The sequence below is a fragment of the Aquarana catesbeiana genome, linkage group LG06, assembly GCF_042186555.1.
Source record: "Aquarana catesbeiana isolate 2022-GZ linkage group LG06, ASM4218655v1, whole genome shotgun sequence".
Classification (NCBI taxonomy): Eukaryota; Metazoa; Chordata; class Amphibia; order Anura; family Ranidae; genus Aquarana; species Aquarana catesbeiana.
In genome coordinates this window covers 83,184,333-83,208,500 of record NC_133329.1, presented here as the reverse complement: position 1 = coordinate 83,208,500, position 24,168 = coordinate 83,184,333, and the positions used below count along the sequence as shown (strand labels likewise).

Here is a 24,168-nt window from a genome sequence, read left to right as displayed (position 1 = left end):
CACAAGGCATGTTTACATTTCTTGTGATAGGCATAAAAGTTATTAGAAAAAGGAACAGTAAAGATTAAAATAAAAAAATTAAAGCACCCCTGTCCCCCTATGTTCAAGCGCAGAAGCAAACGCATATGTAGGTCCTGCACACATATGTAAATAGTGTTTGCAGGACACGTGAGGTATCCCACCGAACATTAGAGTGAGAACAATAATTCTAGTGCTAGTCCCCCTGTGTAGCACTAAACTGGTAACCTGTAATTTTTTTTTTTAAATGAGATAATACATTTGCAAGGTAGGTACAATAATGCATCATCACTTCCCAAAAGAAAACAGGGAAGACTATACACAACAGAAATGCATGCCCTACGTCAGGTAGTGGGGCCTAAACCTGGAAGCGAGAACCTGGACAATACATAAAAAAATGAACTTTTGAACAAAGGAGTCAAAGTGAACAATACACAGAGAAACAGACATAGTAGTATAAATGTCCCCAAGGTAGGCAGGCATATCCCCCCCTCCTCTACGCTCATATACCCCCAACACAGAGGGAGCTGTAGGAGGAAAGGAATGGGAGGGTCATGTGAGTGAAGGTGAGAAAATAGGTGGAGAGGGAGCGATTCCAGAGATGAGAAGACATGGGGGACAATGGGGAGGGGAGGAACAAAAAAAAGGGACATGGGGACGGATAGGAAATAAAAAGGAAGAGGGAGGAGGGGAAAAAAGGACAGGATAATGGGGAGTAGCACCATCTGCCATCCCTGTCTCCACCTGCAGACTCAAATCTAGGGATACTACACCCATGGTAGAGCAAGTAGGTGTCAAAAGTAAAAAAGAGGACCTAACAGCAACTCCAGTGCCCTGCCAGGGTTCAGTTCCCATCCCACAGGAGCGTTTGGTACAACAGACAACCCTGAAAAAAGGTCCAGTATGCCCAAGTATGAGAGAATTTAGAAATATTATCTTGTGATGTGTAGATCAGCTCCTCCATCCTCGCTATGCGAGTAATACATTGAAGCCATCCCTGCATGGAAGGAGGACAAGTTGACTTCCAGCATACTGGGATGCAAAGCCTAGCAACGCTAATCAAATGCATAGCGACAGATTTGTAATATTGACTTTTAGGTATCATAGAGAAATTAAAGTGTTGTGCTGGCGTAAACTCTAAGGGGGGAGAGGAAGCCACAGTCATCTTGTTGTAGGTCTTATGCCAGAAAGGCTGGAGCACCAGACGGGACCACCAAACGTGGAGAAATGTACCTGCTTTCTGATCGCACCACCAGGTCAGAAATTGAAGGCGCAATCTCCTAGTAAGTGAAGTCAGATCACAGGCTAGCAGAAGATCAAAAAACAGAGGCATTTAGAGTCCCGATTACATGACTGAGGTTTATTTTATGAGCACAGAGATTACATCACCTAGGTGTCCTAATAAAGTGTTCCCTATGAGTCAGATCATCTAAGAAATGTTTAAGCTGGAGATGGGGCCAGAAAGGAAACAAAGCAATGTTGGAAAACTCCCCAGCTCTGCCAGCCTCCGAAAGCACCCTCTACGGAAAAAATGTTTGGCCAGCACCTCTGTGTAAGGCCATTTAGCAGCCAGGAAGGCTTTGGGTAGTCCAGGAGAGTCCAGATTTCCTATGACGGGGCGATAGGGCAAAGTTTAGAGGACACCGCTTGAGAGTCACAAGCTCTGTCAAAGGTGTATAGAGTTGGCCCTTTTCTGGGGAATGGGGGTGCCAAGCTCCCATCAAGCCCTGAAACCAAATGTTCCAAGCCAGCCCACCCTTTGCAGCGAGCGTGTACCTTCCATTTCACCACCTGGGTCAGTTGTGAAGCCCAGTAATATCGCTGTAGATCTGATAGGTCAATACTCCTTATAGACTTGGGCAGCACCAGCTTCGCCCAAATAATCCACACGGATTTGTTATTCCACAAGAAAGCCCACATTTCCTTGTAAGAAGTAAAGAAAGAAGATGGCAGAATGTGCAGTTTGGAGTTTATAAAGGAGGTGTGGAAGGACCATCGTCTTTAGAATAGATGCACGCCTGAACCAGTAAAAGGTGGGCTTAATCCACAGGTGGGGGTCCTGTCAGACGTCATGCAGTTCTGATGGGAATTTTCTAATGCAGAGTTTTGATTAGTCCACAGGCAATTGTATTTACAAATACTGTAAGTAATAGTGTTCACTTTCTAATGCAAGGGAAAGTTAACCTGATGTGACGTTGCTTAACTAAACTAGATGGGAGAGAGACATTCAGGACAAAATATTTGGAGTAGTTGGTTTTAAGGTTAGTGAGGAGGTTGAAGTGCCCAAAGTCTTGAATAAGGTTCAGCAAGGACGTCATAAATGAAGAAAGGAACAGAAGAACATCATTGGCAAAAGCTGCAACCATGAACTCACAGTTCCTCACCAGCGCACCTTTAATATCAGGATTCATCCGGATACATCGTAGCATAGGTTCTAGGGCAGGGGTAGGCAACATGGGGCCCTCCAGCTGTTGTGGAACTACATTTCCCATGAGCCATTGCAAGGCTGGCAGTTACAATTACTCCCAGAGGCATGATGGGACTTGTAGTTCTGCAACAGCTGGAGGGCCCCAGGTTGCCTACCCCTGTTCTAGGGTAAGGCTATAAAGCAAAGTGGACAATGGGCACCCTTGTCTGGTGCCATTATGGATATCAAAGGCATTCGATAGGTGATCATTGACTCTGACTTTGGCTCTGGAATTTGCATAAAGGGACATGATGAAGGCCTGCATGGGCAGCCGTAGCCCCAAAGCCCCCAAAACTGCTTCCATATAGTCCCAGACCACTCTATTGAATGCCTTCTCGGCATCCATCGCAAGGAAGAATCCTTCCTGTCGGTTAGAGGTAAGCTAATGATGTAAGTCCAGGGCCTTTATGGTGTTATCCCTGGCCTCCCTGCAAACCCAACTTGATCAAGGCCAATCCAAGCTGGTATGTGGTAAAACAAAACCTGTAAAAATGTTTAAAGCGTCTCCTATGGAGATTAAGTGTCAGAGTTTGTCACCATTCCACAAGCATGCACAGTTTTAAAGAGTGACATGTTGGGTATCTATTTGCTCACCATAACATCATCTTTTATATTTTTACAAAAAAAAAAAGGGGGGAGGTTATATAGTGGGGTTTTTTTTTTTTTTGCATTAAAATTCATTAAAGTAGAACTATGGGCAAAACTTTTTTTTTTTTTTTTTTTTATAACCCCTGTAATGTTTTTTTTTTTGCTGTCTTTGTCCCATTTGGGAGATTTACCTTCACTTGCTGTTCCATAGCCAAAACAGGAAGTGGGAGGAAATTCCGGCAAATTAAGGGAATCTCATGGGGACCCCCAGGTCACCAGAACTAGTGTCCCCATTGAAAGATTTCCCCTCTATTACTTTTCTGGGGACAACCCAAAATTTGTGATTTTCTTTACTTTCAATGATAATGGTAAACAGGACAAAGAGAGAGAGGGATAATCTCCTTAATGAGGGCACAGGCGGCATTAGGAACTGACAGGTTTTCTAATCCATCTCCAGTCAATCCAAAACTAACAAAAATGGAAATCGAGGGGAAAGAAGGAGAGAGAAGGAAAAAGAGAAAAGAAGAAGAGGGGGATAATCCAAAAATAAAATAGAAAAAAGGTAGCTGCTCTGCCTGACTGAGGGTTAGCGAAAGCCAGTTAGAAATGCAGAATTCAAACGCTCCTAGTTAGGAGACAGCTGATGCCCCAAAAGACCCACAGAAGGGGCTCCCCACCTTATTAGCATATTTAGCAGCCCAAGCATGAGGACTGCACCTGGGAGAGGCTGAACCCAGACTGAAGGCTTTACCTTTTCTTTTTAGAAGGTTCACTGTCCTAAGGGGAGGTGTCCTAGGTGGAGCTTATCACAGGTATACTGCCATGGAGGCACCAGGAAAAAGTTTTGCCTTTAGTTATACTTTAAAGTGTATTTTTTCCCAAAACAAATTGCGTTTGAAAAATCGCTGCACAAATACTGTGTGACATAAAAAAATTGCAACACCTACCATTTTTCTCTCTAGGGCCACTACTTAAAAAATATATAATGTTTGAGGGTTCTAAGTAATTTTCTCGCATGTAGAAGAGAAATATCAGAATTGGCCTGGGCTAGAAATAGTTGATTGGATCTCCTGATCACACTTGTCAGAAAGAACCCAATGAATGACTGTGCCAGCCATAGAACTGGCATTTTCAGAAGAGTTCAGCAATGGCTGCCCCTAATTTGTCTCAGAACATGTCTGTTTTTTCAAATGTTCCTGCGAGTGGTGGTATAAAAAACTGCACTATGAAATTGTGTCCATAGTACCTCTGATTCACCACAAGATGTCCTCCGTCTTCTGGGTTGAGTGACACTGGGCAAAGACTGAGGACATCTTGTGGACTAAGGAATGACTGCAGTCACTCTACATCATAAACCGTCCGCCACCGGAAGACCGAAGAGGTAGAGGACCTGCCTGTTAGTCACAGGACTGACCTTAAAACATCAGAAAAGTGTAAGGAAACAAACAAAACTTAAGAAAAAAATATTTATTAGATGGAACAGTATATCTTTAATGCTATTTTGACAAATATATGTGGTTCATATGTGGATTTATCATATTTGTTCACCATTATTCAAAAATAGGTATAGAATGGCATGAGAAGCATAGACAAGCAATATTTGAGATAGATATAGATATACTCAGCTAAATATATTTTATTTAAAATAAACTAACCTAATTTTCTTTCGATAGTTCCACTTTAAATAAGATTGATTCTATTAAAACTCAAAATCTAATATACCCATACTCAGCTAGAAAAAAAAAAATATTTTATTTATTAGAGTTGCTACATTCTCTTTATTTGATCTGTAAATGGTATGTAAATGTAAAAATGGGATAAGAAAAAAAATGCATATACTTTATTTGTGTGTGTGTGTGTGTACTCGTATCTGAGGACCGTGATTCCTATAGGATTAGGACTTGAGTCAGCCATTCTTAACCTTTTTACCCCCAAGGAAGCCTTTGAAATCATTTTCAGGCCTCCAGTGAACCCCTGGTAGGATCAGTCCATCGGTGGTCATTGGGAAATTGCCCCTCATGTTGGTGGTGGTAAGTGGGAAGAATGCCCCAATTATAGGGTGGCCAGAATGACACCCTTGCAGTCATGCCACTGGCTCTACTAAGTGGCATTGTACCTGGAACTACACAGGTACCATGAAATGGGAGATCACCACTCAGGGAATGCCCAGCCCCCGCTTAAAGAACCCTGGTTGACAAAAGCTGACTTAAGTATTTCTATAAAAAATTCTCTCCTAAAGGGTTGCCAGAATGACACCCTTTGAAGTCATGCCACTGGTTCTGTCAAGTGGAATTGAACCTGGAACCTTGCAGGCATCATCAGATGGGAAGTCACAGCTCAAGGAAACCCTAGCCACCCTTTGAGGAACCCTAGGGTTCCACGCAACCATGGTTTAGAATGGCTGACTTAAGTAATACTATGAAGAATGCCCCCCTAACAGGGTGGCCAGAATGACATCCTTGAAGTCATGCCACTGGCTCTGCCAAGTGGCATTGGTCCTGAAACTATGCAGGCATCATCAGATGGGAGGTCACAGCTCAAGAAAACCCTAGCCAACCCTTAAGGAATCCTAGGGTTTCATGGAACCCTGGTTGAGAATGGCTGACTTAGGTAGTACTATTTACAACACAATTTCAAGAAGAAAAGGACTTGCGTGCCAAATTCTTGGGGATTTGGACAACTTTGGGAATTTTGGGGATTTGGACAACTTATTTGCACTGAATCTTAAAAATTTTCCCAAGCAAGCACACTTAAAGAGCACCATTGTTTTCCTTTGCAGGCGGCCATATTGTGGGTAAAACAGGTATTCATGTTGCAAGAAAAGCAGCATATAGACATAGAAACCTTGTATGGATGTGGACCCCATTATCAGCTGCTGATCTGCATGTATAGAAATAAGGGTGAAATGGGGACATGTGATCTTTCATTAGTTCTAATTAGGCTTCTCCCTCAGCCAGTGGTAGGCTAAGAAGACTATAATATCATACATAATGTCCCACAGTAATATGTGGGCACTTCTCAGCTGAACCCAGGCTGCACCGTGGAATGTGCAAGGCATGTCCAAACATCGACTTTCTAAAAAGTCTAAATTTTCATAACTCCCCATAGGGTGGTACAGACATATTTTAAGCTAACAATGGTGTGAGTGGCTATACTTTCTGGTACCTACAGTAATACAGAACATCTTTTTACATATTCAGTATGTGACAGGTGTATTTAATATGGTAGCACAGGGGTCTCCAAACTATGGCCCGTGGACCACATCTGACACTTTATTGGATTTTATTCAGCCCACAACTATGGTCAGTGGCTGTTCCTTAGACTTAGTGCACAGATTGAGGATTCAGAACAGAGGACACTAATGTAAGAGGGGATTCTGATGGAGACACTAGTATAAGGGGGGACTCTGAGGAGAACCCCAATATAAAGTGGGAGCTCTAATGGAGATCATGATAAAAAGGGGGTCTCTGATGAGGGCCATGATGTAAGAGGGGATTCTGATGTCTACTTTGATGTAAGATGGGATTCTGATAGGGACCATGATGTAAGGGGGGATTCTAATGGGAACCATGGTGTAAAGGGGAACCTTGATGGAGACCATGATATAAGAGAGGACTTTGATGGAGATCCTGATATAAGGGGGGACTCTAATTGAGATCGTGATATAAGGGGGGGGTCTCTGATGAGGGCCATGATGGGAGAGGGGATTCTGATGTGTACCTTGATGTAAGAGGGGACTCTGATGGGAACCATGGTGTAAAGGAGAACCTTGATGGAGATCACAATATAAGGGGGTCTTTGATGGGGACCCTAATATAAGGTAGGGACTCTAATGAAGATCATGATAAAAGGGGGGGTCTCTGATGAGGGCCATGGCATGAGGGATTCTGATTTGTACATTGATGTAAGAGGGGACCATGATGGGAACCTGGTGGAAACCATGATATAAGAGGGGACTTTGATGGGGACCCTGATATAAGGTGGGGACTGTGATGGAGTTCAAAATATAAGGAGGGTCTCTGAGGGGGGCCATGATGTAAGGGAAAGCTCTGATGGGGTCCATGATGTAGGAGGGAACCGTGGGGTAAAGGGGAAGCTTTGAGGAGATCATGATACAGTATAAGGGGACACTGATTTTTTTTTACTAAAGTTCTCTCTCTCTTGTTCTAAATCATATCATTCTGATTGCAAATACATTCGGGTAAAACATATTCATTAATTTTTAAATCTGTTTTTTTTCAACCCACAAGAATTTGTAAAATATACACTGTGGCCCTCATACTGAAGACTTTGGGGACCCCTGTGTTAGTGTAACACACTGCAAGAGAGAAAATTAGCACAAAATAGAAGAACTGGACAAATTCATCTCAGATGATCCCGAACTGGGACAGTTCATGCAACTCCAGGTGGCTGAACGCCTCCCAAGGGCATATAACCGTGATATCTGCAAGATAATGAAACAAAAAGCCATCAATATTTAAACATAATATGAATTAGAGATTCAGCGGGTTAACTAATTAAAAACAAGCATCGATCCAGCAATTTCCTTCTAAAATGCTATCTGCCTGGCTGTCATACAAACCTTAACTCAAGTCCATTCTGCTTGAAGTCTGTAGAGCAGGGATTCTCAACCACGGTTCCATGGAACCCTGGGGTTCTTCTAGAGCAGTGGTCTCCAAACTGCGACCCGGGGGCCAGAGGTGGCCCTTTGCCTGCATTTATCTGGCCCTTGGGGCACTATTCCACCAATGATGGAGCACTGATCCCCCTGCTAACATGATCAATTAGGCACTATTCTTCTACTGATATCAACAGTGGGGCACTATTCCTCCCATTAGAACCAATGATGGGGCACTGACCCCGGGCATTTTCTACTCCCACTGGCCACAGTCTGGCCCCCCTAAAGCCTGAAGGATAGTAAACTGGCACATCGCCTAAAAAGTTTGGAGACCCCTGCTCTAGAGGTTGCTAGGGGTTCCTTGAGCAATGAGCAATTTCTGCCTCTCAGTTAAGTTCCCACTGACACCATTTATCTTTTTTAGATATCTGTAGGGGGGTAATTCCTCCCAATGACCACAAGTGTAAGGAGCATTCTTCCCACTGACCATCACACTAATGTATCATGAGCTGTAGATATAGTAATTTTTACCATGGTTCCCTGAGACTGGAAAGTTACCGGTATTTCAAGGGTTCCTCTGCATTGAAAAGGTTGAGAAAGGCTGTAGAGTAATGTTCTCATGATGCACAATGCGGAGTCAACTTTAATCTACATTCCAGTTTAGAAATAGGACCATGCAGTTGTGCTCAATTCTAGTTTTATAAACCAGACTTGTCAAGGACAGCTCCGGATTCCAGAAACCAATCAGAGTGGGTTCTTATGGTGGTTGCATGAGGTTTGTTTACAAACAAACCTGCATGGATGCAGCTGTCACTGTGCTTTGCACAAAGAGAGGTGCAGTGACAGCTGAAGCCAGCAGGCTGCCTTTGTTACAGTGAGTAAAATAAACTAATGTAACACGTTTAACCACATGCCGACCAGCGCACGAAGATATACGTCGGCACAATGGCACGGCTGGGCAAATGGGCGTACAGGTACATCTCCTTTAAGTCGCGGCATTGTGGGTGCGCGGGTGACCGTGCCCGCGGGTCCGCGATCGTGTCACGGAGCGGCAGACTGGAGAGATGCCTATGTAAACAAGGCATTTCCCTGTTCTGTCTAGTAACATGACAGAGATCTACTGCTCCCTGTCATCAGGAGTAGTGATCTCTGTCATGTTCTAGTGACACAATCCCCCCCCACAGTTAGAATCCCTCCCTAGGACACACTTAACCCCTTGATTGCTCCCTAGTGTTCAACCCCTTCCCTGCCAGTGTCATTTGCACAGTAATCGGTGCATTTTTATAGCACTGATCGCTGTATAAATGACAATGGTCCCAAAATAGTGTCAAAAGTGTCCGCCATAATTTTGCAGTCACCATAAAAATCGCAGATCGCCGCCATTACTAATAAAAAAAAGAATTAATAATAAAAATGCCATAAATATATCCCCTATTTTGTAGACGTTATTTTTGCGCAAACAAATCAATATACACTTATTACGATTTTTTTTTTACCTAAAATATGTAGAAGAATACATATCGGCCTAAACTGTGGAAGAAATTTGTTTTTTTATATATTTTTTGGGGATACTTATTATAGCAAAAAGTAAAAAAATATTGCTTTTTTTTTTTCAAAATTGTGGCTCTTTTTTTGTTTATAGTGCAAAAAATAAAAACCGCAGAGGTGATCAAATCCCACCGAAAGAAAGCTCTATTTGTGGGAAAAAAAAGGACGTCAATTTTGTTTGGGTGCAACGTCGCACGACCGCGCAATTGTCAGCTAAAGCGACACAGTGCCGTATCGCAAAAAAAATGCTCTGGTCAGGAAGGGGGTAAATCCTTCCTGGGCTGACGTGGTTAATGTGTAGAAAAACTGCCGAGTCTCTCTACCTATAGAATTTGCCCTCTTATGTTGGGACATTCATTTTGTTGAGAGATTGTTCGGTCTCCCCAGTGTCCAGGTCTTTGTATATGTAGTACAAAGTAGTGAAGAAAGCAAAGTTACTTTGCTTGTGTTTGGGTGTTGGGTCTTTTTGATTTACAAGCCTCTGTCTGGGTGTATTGCTGAGTTTTTCTAGTTCTCCATCTATATTTGTTATCAAAGAGAAATAAAAAAAAAAAGTAAAAAAATAAATAAATACTTGGGAAACGTGGGCTATAGCATTTGGACTGCAGCTGAAATTCAGGTGCCCCCTGGAAAGCGTCATCATTGTTTGAGACTACCAGGTCATATTCTTTGATATTCAAACAATGGCCTGTAAGCATCTTTTCAGGGAGTTATCAACAAGAAAAAAAAAAGAAAAAACAGTGCAGAACATGAGGGTATAGCTCAGTGGTAGAGTATTTTACTGCAGATGAAGCGGTTCAAATCAAGGTGCCCCCTTTAAAGGATAAGTTCACTTTTGTAAAAACAAAATATAAGTGCACATTTTTTTTGCAGGTAAATAAAAGTTGTATTTACTGTTATTTTGTTGTAGGCACTCTAGTGCTCAACAGCACCTTGGTAGTTCATTGAGAATTACAGGCCGTCAGCCACAAAGGCTGTCTGCACTTGTAGTTCATTGATTCACAGGGATCTATGAATTAATGACGCAGCTGTGTGGGTGGAGCCCCACACAGCGACGCTCTTTTCAAATAGTGACAGCAGGTACGGGGAGAAGATCCACGACCTGCTGTCACAGGAAAGGGGGGGATCGGGGAGCGTCTGCAGGGGGGGGGGGGTGGAACATGTAGCATTTTCCTAAAGGCGAACTTATCCTTTAAGGAAGGGGGCTTCAAACTTTCTAAACAAAAGGCCAGTTTACTATGCTTTAGGCTTTAAGGGGGCCGGACTGTGGTCATCGGGAGTAAAAAAAAGGTCCCAATGTCAGTGGGGAAAAACAATGCCCCATTGTTGGTGTCAGTGGGAGGAGGAATTATGCCCCATCGTTGGTGTCATTGGGCACAATTGTGGGTGTCATTGGGAGGAATTGTGCCCCTTCATTGGTGCCATTGGGAGGAATTGTGCCCCATTGTTGGCGTCATTGGACCCAATTGTTGGCGTCAATGGGCCCAATTGTTGGCGTCATTGGGAGGAATTTTGACCCATCGTTGGTGTCATTGGGTCCAGTTGTTGGTGTCATTGTAGGAAGTTTGCCCTTTCATTGGTGTGATTGGGAGGAATTTTGCCCCATCATTGGTGTCATTGAGTCCAATTGTTGGTGTAATTGGAAGGAATTGTGCCCCATTGTTGGTGTAATTGGAAGGAATTGTGCCCCATTGTTGGTGTCATTAGGCCCAATTTTTGGCGTCATTGGGAGGAATTTTGCCCCATCGTTGGTGTCATTGGGTCCAGTTGTTGGTGTGATTGTAGGAAGTTTGCCGCTTCATTGGTGTCATTGAGTCCAATTGTTGGTGTAATTGAGAGGAATTGTGCCCCATTGTTGGTGTCACTGGAATTGTGTCTCTTCATTGCTCTTGAGGGGTGGGGTTATGCCCCATTGCTTGTATTAGTGGAAGAAATAGTGCCCCAAGGGCTGGATAAAAGCGAGTAAAGGGCCATATCTGGCCCCCTGATGGCAGTTTGGAGACCGATGCTTTAAAGCTTCATCATTGTTTGTGTCTTCCAGATCACATCCTTTGATTTCTGAAAAAGGTTGAGAAAGACAAGGAGGTCTAGCTTCTTTGAATGAAAAAAGGATCCCCGTCCTCCATTCATAGATTCTGTTTCATTCATCGAAGCTGTATTATGGCTTATATGAATGGAGCAGATGGGTGGAAAGGGTGGACATGGTCCGGCCCTCCTGATGGGAACCTGTGACAGATCCTCAGTTGTATTAACCCCTGCTGTACTAGAAGGTGACGGCGGTGGGGAGTGGGTAAAGTTGGGGTATGTTCCTGGCACTCATCAGAACTGAGGAAGTGGCTTGAATCATGAAACATCTTTAACATTACAGAACAAGTCCAGCTGAATGCGACCAACTACTACTAGCGCAAATCCAAAAAATTGCACGGACAGTACTACATTGTATTACGCAATTTAAAAAAATGTAAAAAAAAAAAATCTTGCTGCCTTCCGTTGCTGATTACTCAAACTATCACCAATAAAACAAAAATAATATTTGCCTTTATTTAATCTGCTCCCCTACAGGGATTGCTTTAAAAAGGAAAACTCTTATCTATTTTCAGCAAGCACATTCTGAATTGTTAGAATCTTTCAATTAAAAAATAATTGACTTTCAGATTTGTGTACAGATCAGCTTCCCAGTATTCCATATGCAGAATGGTGGATTTTCTCTCTCCCCGCCCGTCTACTCCCCTGTGATTTGACACAGCAGAAGTCTATCAGCAGATCCTGGCCAATGATTCATAGCAGGAAAAAGAAACTAATTGATCTGTGATTAACCACTTGCCGTCCGCCGCATGTACATATATACGTATATATACGTACATATATATACCTGTACGTCCCTTCGAATTTGTTGCCGTGCCATCGCGTGCGCGTCGCCGGCACCACGAGCGCGCTCCTGCCACGATCTCCGTGAGTAGGATCGCGGGTCCCCCACAGACTCGATGTTCGCGGGGATACCCGCAATCGTCTCACGGAGAGGAAGAACGGGGAGATGCTAATGTAAACAAGCATCTCCCCATTCTGCCTAGTGACAGGACACTGATAACAGCTCCCTGTAATCGGGAGCGGCAATCAGTGTCATGTCACACATAGCCCTCCCCCCCCCCCCCACAGTTAGAATCACTCCCCTAGGACACACTTAACCCCTACATCACCACCTAGTGGTTAACCCCTTCACTGCCAGTGTCATTTTTACAGTAATCAATGCAAATTTATGGCACTGATCGCTGTAAAAATGACAATGGTCCCAAAAATGTGTCAAAATTGTCCGATGTGTCCGCCATAATGTCCCAGTCATGATAAAAATCGCAGATCGCCACCATTACTAATTAAAAAAATTAATAATAAAAATGCCATAAAACTATCCCCTATTTTGTAGACGCTATAACTTTTGCGCAAACCAATCAATAAACACTTTATTGTGATTTTTTTTTTAACAAAAATATGTAGAAGAATACGTATCGGCCTAAACTGAGGAAAAAAAATGTTTTTTTATATATTTTTGGGGATATTTATCCCCTTCCCGCCGACCGTACGCACATCTGCGTACTCGGCTTTCGGGGGTTATACCGGGATGATGCCCGCAGCTGCAGGCATCATCCCGGTACCGTTGTTTAGAGCGGGCCATCGGCTGCCCATATATAACAACCGATGCGGCTAAAAGCCGCTCGGCTGTTATACCAGAGGAGCGGGAGGGGACATCCCCCCTCCCGCCGCCTCCCGCCGCTCTTACCGGGCCTCCCGTGCGATCGGGAGGCCCGGTGTCCAATCGTCTGCCTCCGGCGTCTGGGGGCGGGCTGGAACGAAGCTGTGGGCGGCTTCGTTCCAGCCTTCTCAATGTAAACGTGGAAGCGACGTCATGACGTCACTTCCCGTTTACTCGGCTGCCAATGGCACGGAATTTAAAAAAATACACAGTATTCAGAATCGCCGTTTTCGGCAATCTGAATACTTTGAAGTGTAAAGGAGGGATGGGGGGTCTTTTAGACCCCCCATCCCTCCATAAAGAGTACCTGTCACCACCTATTACTGTCACAAGGGATGTTTACATTCCTTGTGACAGCAATAAAAGTAAAAAAAAAACTTTTTTTTTTTTTTAAACACAATTTTTAAGTATAAAAATAAATAAAATAAGTATAAAAAAAAATAATTTTTAAAGCGCCCCCTGTCCCCGCGAGCTCGCGCAGCGAAGAAAACGCATACGGAAGTCGCGCACGCATATGTAAACGGTGTTCAAATAACACATGTGAGGTATCGCCGCGATCGTCAGAGTGAGAGCAATAATTCTAGCCCTAGACCTCCTCTGTAACTCTAACCTGGTAACCGTAAAAAAAAATATAAAGCGTCGCCTATGGAAATTCATAGCTACCATAGTTTGTCGCCATTCCACGAGTGCGTGCAATTATAAAGCCTGACATGTTTGGTATCTATTTACTCGGCGTAACATCATCTTTCACATTATACAAAAAAATATTGGTAACTTTACTGTTTGGATTTTTTAAAATTCGTGGAAGTGTCCCTTTTCCAAAAATTTGCGTTTAAAACACCGCTGCACAAATACCGTGTGATATAAAATATTGCAACAATCTCCATTTTATTCTCTAGATTCTCTGCTAAAAAAATATATATATAATGTTTGGGGGTTCTAAGTAATTTTCTAGCAAAAAATATGGATTTTAACTTGTAAACACCAAATTTCAAAAATAGGTTTAGTCATGAAAGGGTTATTATAGCAAAAAGTAAAAAATAATGCATTTTTTTCAAAATTGTCGCTCTATTTTTGTTTATAGTTCAAAAAATAAAATGTGCAGAGGTGATCAAATACCACCAAAAGAAAGCTCTATTTGTGGGGAAAAAAAGGACGTCAATTTTGTTTGGGAGCCACGTCGCACGACCGCGCAATTGTCAGTTAAAGCGACGCAGTGCCGAATCACAAAAAATGCTCTGGTCTTTGGCCAGCGAAATGGTCCGGGGCTTAAGTGGTTAAAAGCAGCACATATTACACACATTACACGTTGTTAGGCACACAATTAACCCCTTGATTGACCCTACATGTTAACCCCTTCCCAGTCAGTGTCATTAAAGTGACAGTGTATAGTGTTATCACTAATCACTGTATTAGTGTCACTGGTGAAGTCAGTGGCAGTCAGTTCCCACAAAGCATCGGTTAGTGTCAGATTGTCCGCTGCGCTATCGCAGTCCCACTGTAAGTCGCAGATTGCCACCATTACTAGTATAGAAAAAAATTAATACAAATTCCAGTATATATCTCTCATAGTTTACAGATGCTATAACTTTCACGCAAACCAATTAATATACACTTATTAGGATTTTTTTTTAAACAAAGACATATAACAGAATATATTTTTGCCTAAATTCATGAAGAAAGTAGATTTAATTTTTTTTTATTAGATATGTTTTATAGCAGAAAGTATAACAGGCAGTGAGGAGGAGTTGTATTGCCTAATCACCACCTGCTTTAACCAGGAGGTTGAGTTGCAGTTTTCATTCTCCCCTGATTGTCCTTTGTCTGGACAGGGCTGATCACACGCACCCTCCCAAAAAAAAAAAAAAACTTTCTAGCAATACACACCAAACTGAGCATGTGCAGTTTGCCCCCAAGGCTCCTGTTCTATCAGGAGATGGATTGGGGACTGTGGAAGAAGGGGAGGATCAGAGAAGATAGGATCAAACAACCTTTTTACACAATGAGGAGGATTAACCTATTAGGTTCCACATTGAGTATACCAAGCATGCTTTACTGCATATACAGACTGATTCTACTGTTGTGGGTTTAGTAAAACTTTAATGCTATCACACACACAGCTGTGCACATGTTGCAGCCGCAATGCTGTGCTCCGTGGCCTCAATAAAACTTAAACAGCATCTCACGTTTGGTGGGCAGTGCTGCTGTTGCTAAACCCAGGACCCTGCATTCACTATAGCTGAAGCTGCACCGCGATTGGGATGCAGTGGTACGATAGTTATAGTGTTAAATCAGGCTGTAAAGAGGCAACATATTGCCTCCTCAATGCCTGTCAATTACCTCTAAAAAAGCGATTCAAGCGTGGATCACTTTTCAGAGGAGCAGCAGTCCCTGCCGCTTATGTGAGCAAGCCCTTGCAGTAATTACTTACAATTGTATCTTAAAGTGGTTGTAAGCCCATACAACACACTTTTTGCTACAGGTAAGCCTATAATAAGGCTTACCTGTAAATACCCCGGTTTAGGAGATATCCCCTGTATTTGCATGTTCCGACATCATGCGCACATGCGTTTGTGCCGTTTCTTCAGTGAGTGTGCCGTTACAGCGCGCAGGAGTGACATCATCACGGCTCCGGCCAATCATAGCGCCGGAGCCCACGATACCAGGAAGTAACTCTGGGAGCGAAGTATGAGGACGGCTGCAGGGGCTTCGATCTCAGGTAAGTAATTCATAATGAGCTAGTATGCTATGCATACTAGCTCATTATGCCTTTGTCTTGCATGGGTTTTTTTTTTTTGTCCTAAGGTTTACAACCACTTTAATAAATGCAGATAATATACTTTGCTGCTTTTGTGTCGTTTTTATGTTATTATTGCATTAACCAAATCCACCACTAGGTGTCAGCCTCGTCCTATAAAATAAAGCTGTTGGCTGTCATCCTCATACTAAGATGTATTGCTCTAGCTTTGTACCTTGGCATGCTCTTTAGTAGGGATGTATGAATCTGTCCAGGTTTGATTTGTGGCCACTTGAGGGAAAGAACTACAATATTCGGAAAATCAGAATTTTTCCCCAAACCTTATTGAAATCTATAGAAGGGGTGAATCTTGATATTCAGTTTGGTCGTTTTGTGGAACTAATAAATTCTCGTCAAAGAAGAGGTATAGGAACCTGGACACTGCAATACAGAGAAAGAACTCTTCAAAGAACTTTCCGGTCTCGGGGAACCCCTGCTATAAATGACTATATCTACAACTCATGATACATTAGTGTGATGGTCAGTGGGAAGAATGCTCCTTACATTGGTGGTCATTGGGAAGAATTACAGATAAAAAGATCATTGGAGTCAATGGAAACTTACACTATATTGTCAATAATATTGGGACACCTGCCTTTACACGCACTTCAACTCTTCTGGGAAGGCTGTCCACAAGGTTTAAGAGTGTGTCTATGGGAATGTTTGACCATTCTTCCAAAAGAGCATTTGTCAGGTACTGATGTTGGACGAGAAGGCCCGGCTTGCAGTCTCCACTCTAATTCCTCCCAAAGGTGTTCTATCGGGTTGAGGTCAAGACAGGCCAGTCAAGTTCCTCCACCCCAAACCCGCTCATCCATGTCCTTATGGACCTGGCTTTGTGCACTGGTCCAAATCATTTGGTGGAGGGGGGATTATGGTGTGGGGTTGTTTTTCAGGGGTTGGGTTGGCCCCTTAGTTCCAGTGAAGGGAACTCTTAAGGCATCAGCATACCAAGACATATTGGACAATTTCATGGTCCCAACTTTGTGGGAACAGTTTGGGGATGACCCCTTCGTGTTCCAACATGACTGCCCACCAGTGCACAAAGCAAAGTCCATAGTGCACTAAAGGTTCAAGGTCCCCTGAAAAACAACCCCACACCATAATCCCCCCTACACCAAATGATTTGGACCAGTGCACAAAGCAAGGTCCATAAAGATATGGAGAAGCGAGTTTGGAGTGGAGGAATTTCACTGGCCTGCACAGAGTCCTGACCTTTATTCAATCGTACACCTTTGGGATGAATTAGAGTGGAGACTGCGAGCCAAGCCTTCTCTTCCAACATCAGTTTCCCTTACCTCACAAATGCACTTCTGGAAGAATGGTCAAACATTCCCATAGACACACTCCTAAACCTTGTGGACAGCCTTCCCAGAAGAGTTGAAGCTGTTATAGCTGCAAAGGGTGGGGCAACTCAATATTGAACCCTACAGACTAAGACTGGGATGCCACTGAAGTTCATGTGCGTGGAAAGGCAGGTGTCCCAAAACTTTTGACAATATAGTGTATCTAAGAGGCAGAAATTGCTCATGGAACCCTCTAGCAACTTCTGGAGGAACCCTAGAGTTCCACAGAACCCTGGATGAGAAACCCTGCTTTAACCTCTAAATTGTTATATTTGTTGTTTTGAAAAGCCGGTGTAAAGGAAAAGTATTGGTGGAAAAAAATACACTTGGGTTCAACCAATCATTTCCTGATTATTAATTCTTAATTTTCTATGTAAGTTGGTGTGTGGCGAGCGATCGTTTGCCTACATACTTTATGCTAAGCGGTGTCCTTCTTTCTCATATAAATATCTGGGGAGGTTTGCCGGCGAGCTGATTCATCTTGCAAAACGCCCGGGCAGTGAGAGGTTAATACACATTTAATTTTATTAGGTAAGTAAATCGGGATTATGCTCTCTCGTCATCATGTTCCGATGGCACTAATCCTTATTTTCTTGTCTATGGGGAGATGCATGGGAGGGATAAGGAGCTTATTTTTAACAAAAATCCTCTTACTCGCTGCGCATTTTATCAGCAAAGAATACAACAATGGATATAGGAGATAAAAAACCTCACCGCTGTCAAGTTTACCAAATTCTTCTGTTGGGGTATGAAAAGTTTTGTGATGGCGGCTGTGACAGGCCAAATGTCTACAGGTGATGTCATCTGACGACGAGCGTCGATACAATACCAGGAGTGTATAGGAAAGATACACTATATTAACAGAAGTATTGGGACACCTGCCTTTACACGTACATGAACTTTAATGGCATCCCAGTCTTAGTCCGTAGGGTTCAATATTGAGTTGATCCACCCTTTGCAGCTATAACAGCTTCAACTCTTCTGGGAAGGCTGTCCACAAGGTTTAGGAGTGTGTCTATGGGAATGTTTGACCATTTTTCCAGAAGAGTATCTGTAAGGTCAGGCACTGATGTTGGATGAGAAGGCCTGACTCGCAGTCTCCACTCTAATTTATCCCAAAGATGTTCTATTAGGTTGAGCACTCTGTGCAGGCCAGTCAAGTTCCTCCACCCCAAACTCGCTCATCCGTGTCTTTATGGACCTTGCTTTGTGCACTGGTGTGCAGTCATGTTGGAACAGGAAGGGGCCATCCCCAAACTGTTCACACAAAGTTGGGAGCATGAAATTGTCCAAAATGTCTTGGCATGAAGACACCTTAAGCGTTTCCTTCCCTGGAACTAAGGGGCCAAGCCCAACCCCTGAAAAATAACCCCCCACTCCATAATCCCCCCTCCACCAAATGATTTGGACCAGTGCACAAAGCAAGGTCCATAAAGACATGGATGAGTGAGTTTGGGGTGGAGGAACTTGACTGTCCTGATCTCAACCCGATAGAAAACCTTTGGGATAAATTAGAGCGAAGGCTGTGAGCCAGACCTTCTTGTCCAACATCAGTGCCTGACCTCACAAATGCGCTTCTGGAAGAATGGTCAAACATTCCCATAGACACACTCCTAAACCTTGTGGACAGCCTTCCCAGAAGAGTTGAAGCTGTTATATCTGCAAAGAGCGGGCCAACTCAATATTGAACCCTATGGACTAAGACTGGGATGCCATTAAATCTCATGTGCATGTAAAGACAGGCGTCCCAATACTTTATAGTACAGTCCCCTTTACATCACAGCCTCCCTTTACATTTTAAAGTACAGATTTTGCATATCTCACCTGTTCCTAGTCCATCCATCCCTGGAATTTCATCTCCAAAACTAGTTTAATAAAACAGAAACCAGTGTGAGTAATAAAAATTAAAAAAACATTTTATGAAATACATCTGATAATTATTTTATCCATTTATATTGCACCACCTAATCCTCTGTTTGTTGTACATGAATAATTAGCATATAGGCCCCGCCCCTGAGGAGCTTACACTCTGCTGTCCCTACTACAGTCTCACACACATACACACACTAGTGGTCAATATCTATGTTTTTTTTTTTTTTTATATTGAGGGTGGAAAGTCATAACAATGGTAAATCAAACCCACATTGCTAACCAATTAAACTTTACTGATTTTTTTTTTTTTTTTTTTAATGTCTTATGCAACAAAAGTGACAGTGACGGAGCTAGGGGAAAAATGATAACACTGCCAAATGGGCCCTAAGCAGTTACCGCAATAGTTTTTTTTAATTAATGAAAAGTGTTAGGTTAGACTCCGGCCAAAATTTTTTAATCTGCACCTGTCAACAGGCAAAATGTGTATGACTGTTTTGTATAGCCACTTGCTGACTGCTAGATCGCTTTCAGAAGCAGCGGAAAGGGGTCGTCTAAACCCCGGGCCACCCCCCTACCGCCGCTCACTGGTGTTTCTCTGACTTACTGATTTTATTGGCGTGCCTGCGAAACGATCCAAAGTGTCGCGTGACTAGCCATAGAGGTTACCAGAGACCAGGTCGTCTCTGATCACCTCGGTCTTGGAGGACCGGATCGACGCCATGACGTCACTTCTAGTCTAGAGCCAAGGTAAACCAATTTTTTAACTCCTAGAGCCAGCGCCTGCTGGCCCTTTAAGGGGCTTAGAATGCTGGGAGGCGGGGCTTATGGTCATGTGACCGACAAGGCACAGCAGTCGAGAGGCCGCATATTTGCGTGCGCTCGGCGCAAAGAGGTTAAAGCAAAAGATCATTTTTTAATTTATTTTTTGCTTTTAAAAGGTAGAGGAGAGATTCTTATTGACCCCAGATCTCTCCATAAGGAGGACATGTCATCCCTTATTTCTATTACAAGGGATGTTTACATTCCTGGTAGTAGGAATAAAAGTGATCAAAAAAAAATTAGAGACAGTGCAGAAGGAATGCATACGTAAGTCACACACGCATGTGTAAACTGTGTTTTCACCACGCATTTGAGGTATTGCGATGAACATTAGAGTGAGAAAAATAATTCTAGCACTAGGCCTCCTCTGTAACTCTAAACAGGTAATCTGTAAAAAAATTTAAAGTGTCGCCTATGGAGATTTTTAAGTATTGAAGTTTGCCGCCATTCCACGAGCGCACTCAATTTTAAAGTGTGACAAGTTGGGTTATGTATTGTGTTTTTTTCGCATTAACATTCAAAAAAAGTGTATTTTTTCCCAAAGAAAAATTGCATTTGAAAAACCGCTGCACAAATATATTGCAACAATTGCCATTTTATTCTCTAGGTTCTCTGCTAAAAATATATATAATTGTGTGTGGGGGGTCTAAGTTTTCTAGCAAAAAATATACTGATGAAGTGATGACGAAACGCGTCAGTGTGACCACACAGTTACCTAGACTGTCTGGACTGTCTGTCAGCGGTCTTCTCAACCCGGGTACACCGCGCTCTGTGAAATTCCGAGGAGTGGTGAGAGAGAGACAAGCGACTTATAGACAGGATTGTGAAATTGAATATGCGCTTTTAATTTATATACATTGTAAGTGTGCATTTGTAAGGGGGGGTTGTTTATAATAAATTTCATGACAGAATTACGCTATGTGCATGCATCTGTTTTTATTATGAGAAAAAAATCTAGATTGACTGAAGCAGTCCCAGGTTTAAAGACACTGATCATTACAGGTGCAAGTTCTGGATTTATCTGGTGAGTTTGTGACCGTAGGGGAGATCGTGCACGCGGTGCGGTGACAGGATTCTAATTTGGAAAATACACCATACATGAACGATCCCAATATATCTGAATTTTATTGATTTTGGACAACTGAACAAACGTTTTGTCTGCTCATGGCGGAAACTTTTTAAGCGCTGCTAATGTTATAGCTTGTCTGTAGCATATGTTTGGATAATAGCAAAAAATACTGTTTTGAACTTGTAAACAAAAGTGCCAGAAAAGGCCTGATCAGCAAGTGAATAGAGTAGGGAAGGTTTAGGACCTGGTTGATGTATAGGCCTCAGTGGAGAGATTTTCCTTTATTTCCTGTCCTGAGCCCGGCCCACCCTCCACATTTGTTCCACCCACTTTCCAGGTCGGCAAACCCAAATCACGTCAGATTTGGACCCACCCAAATCCTCCCTCTAAGGGACCCACCCATCACGCCCCATTTATGGGATGGTCCCACCATACCCCACCCCTAAATAAGCAAGACTACCTATTCTCATCCCAGATTCATGAAATTAATGTCTTTTTGAGTGACTGTGCAGGACTGCCCTAGTAAATCTGAAATAGTTGGCATGTATGTAATTAGTATAATTGATAAGTGTAGGCAATCCACAGGTTCAATTTAAAGCTATGTAACTAATGTACAGACACACAAAACAAAAAAACATACAAAACACTATGAAAAAATGCATACCTTAAAATACTTCCATGTGTTTCCTTAAAAAAAAAACACCTTGAAGCATACACTTCTTTTCTTACCCTAAAACTCCCCTTTTTGGAGGTTTGCTTTTAAACTCTTTGGACTTCCTCTGTTTAAATCTTGGAGCTTTCCTGGGAGTTGGCCCTGCTTTGCCTTTCGCTTCTGGGATGTCCAACGCTGTCGTCAGCTCATTGACGTCCATTGAGTCGTTTGGCCCAGCTCCTCCTGAAGCATTCTCCTCTTCGGCATTCTCCTCTCCTGCCTTGTCACCTTCGTTGACCTCTTCTGCGTTGGCATCAGCTTTCACCCCTTCATCATCACCCCTGTCCTCTGTGCTGCCTCCAATGTTATCCTTTTCCAGAATGGATCGCGATGGTGTCTGGTGTGCCTGATTGATGATATCTGTAATGGATATGGCTGACTCCACCTTATGGTTTTCATCGTCCTCTGGCTTATCTGAGGGTGTTTTAATCCTGTAAAGGGAAAATCACCTCTGTAAACATCAAAGTTTCTAGAAGGACTGTACAATATTATATGCATGTAGCACCCTCTAGTGTGCTACTAGTGCAAGTGTAGGCAAAATTATGTTATGACTCATGGTAAACTAAGTGAGTCGGCAATTCGGTTGGGTTACTGTAGGTCAGGCTGGATGGCTCTACAGAGGCAGGTCCCTGGTACCTCCCCCTGGATCTGGAAGCTTGGAGAAGCTTCTGGAAGTTAGTGGGCGGAGGCCAGGAAGACCTGATCTGCATGCTTAAGGGAGTCTGATCAATCCCCAGGCAGGATGACCTGGCAGGGTGGGTGGATCAGCCCTTAAATATGACATAGCCTGGCCAGCAGGGGAGTCGGGTGGAAGATGAGGAGGCTGTCAGTGGCCTGGGAGGGAACCCCTGGGTCTGGGGGGGGGGCTCTGCCTCCAGGCTGGGGCTTGGGCTGGTTTAGGAAGATCCTAAAGGTGGGTTGGTAGACAAGCAGCCAGGAGGGCTTTTAGTACCTGCAGGCAGTGGAGTTAGAGACACTCTTGTATGCAGTTTGCAACGTGTTGTGCTATGTTTCTAAAAGGGGAATAAGAGCTGTTAGTCTTCAAGGGACTTTTTGCTACTGATCCTTAAGGACTGAGGGTGTTAAGGAAGGAAAACAGTCCAGAATCCCCACTTTGTAAGAAGGAAGGAAGTTGTCCCCTTACATTGTTTTTGGTCAAGTTGGGCATCCCATAACCCCTTTACCCTATCCAAGTTGTTATCCCTAAATATAAACAAACTCAGAGACTGAATTCTTGTGTCTGGAGACAAGTGGAAAATGCGTGTTGCTGAGCTGTGCAGAAATAGGGGTAACCAGTTACCAGTGGCTCCTGCGGGGTATCACTAGATACAGTAAATATACAATTATTTTAAACTCAAGAAATAAAATAGTTCAAAGCAGTCTTGCTCAACTTTTTTTTTTTACCCCAGTGGAACCCCTACAATTATTTTCAGGTCTCAGAGAGCCATTACTAAAACCAATTTTTTGGGGTCAATAGCAAAAATGCCTCTTACCTTGGTGATCAGTGGGAAGAATGCAAACTTGACAGTGTTGGGAAGAATACCACCCATACAGATAGCTAAAAAGATATTTGGTGTCAAGCTGCTGGCTTTGCCAAGTGGCTTTGGTCCTGGAACTCTGTAGGAACTATCAAATAGGAGCCCAACATACCACAGCTCAATGAACCCCCAGAAACTTATACAGGAACCCTGGTTGAGAATGGCTGTTTACAATAAATAATATTTTATACCAAGCATCACTAAATGGCGGACTGCAGTCCAGGTCTGAACCGAGCCGCTGTCCCATCCGGACCCACGGCTTTAGCAGCTTTCCCCCAGCCTCCACCGCTGTCACTCTCAAGACAGAGTGGAGAGCGGGAGGCAGGATAGTAATGAACTGAGTGTGGAAGGCACAGCACAGCATTGGATAGGGCAGGAGCGGGAGCTGCAAAGGTTAACTTTCCAGACTAACCAGTAGGTGATTGGTTGCTAGGACACTAGGCAGTCCTAGCAACCAATCACCTGCTGGTTAATATGAAAATGTAACCATTGGCAGCTCCCTCTCCCGCTGTCTAAGGTAGGAGGGTAAAGGGGGGCAGGGGACACTAATATGGGGATGGGAGGGGGGGGATGATGTGAAAGGGGGCATTACTTCGGAGGTAGAGCACACTACTGTTGGGGGAGGGTGTGATGTGAAGGGGTGGTGGTGCTGTGGGAGTGTAGTAATATAAATGGGAGGGGCAGAGCTTTGGGCAATGATGTAAAGGGGGTAGTAATGTGAGGGGGTTAAAGAGGGCAGAGCGCACTACTTTGGAGGGGGGGGTTTGTGATGTGAGAGGGGGAAGTGCTGTAGGGGGGTGATGTAAAGGGGGACAGTTCGGTGGGTGGATGTAAAGGGAGCAGTGCTGTGGGGGATGATGTGAAGAGGGCAGAGCACACTACTGTGGGGGGCCAGTGCTGTAGAAGGGCGATGTAAAGGGGGGGGCAGTGCAGTAGGGGGGTGATGTAAAGGTAGGGCAGTACTATGGGGGCGATGTGAAGGGGGGTAGTGCATAAGGGGGGGTGATTTGAAGGGAGAAAGTGCTGTT

General features: G+C 43.5%; 1 protein-coding gene across 1 annotated transcript; it reads right to left on the bottom strand.

Annotated features, from left to right (window-relative positions):
- Positions 1-4,804: 4,804 nt before the first annotated feature.
- On the bottom strand, positions 4,805-22,895 carry LOC141148684 (retinal cone rhodopsin-sensitive cGMP 3',5'-cyclic phosphodiesterase subunit gamma-like). The gene is made up of 3 exons (XM_073636327.1): positions 21,620-22,895; positions 18,955-18,995; positions 4,805-7,517 (listed from the first exon to the last, which is right to left on the bottom strand). The coding sequence occupies exons 1-3, from the start codon at positions 21,760-21,762 to the stop codon at positions 7,441-7,443; spliced, it is 261 nt and encodes an 86-aa protein (XP_073492428.1). The 5' UTR covers positions 21,763-22,895; the 3' UTR covers positions 4,805-7,440.
- Between the last annotated feature and the right edge of the window lie 1,273 nt (positions 22,896-24,168).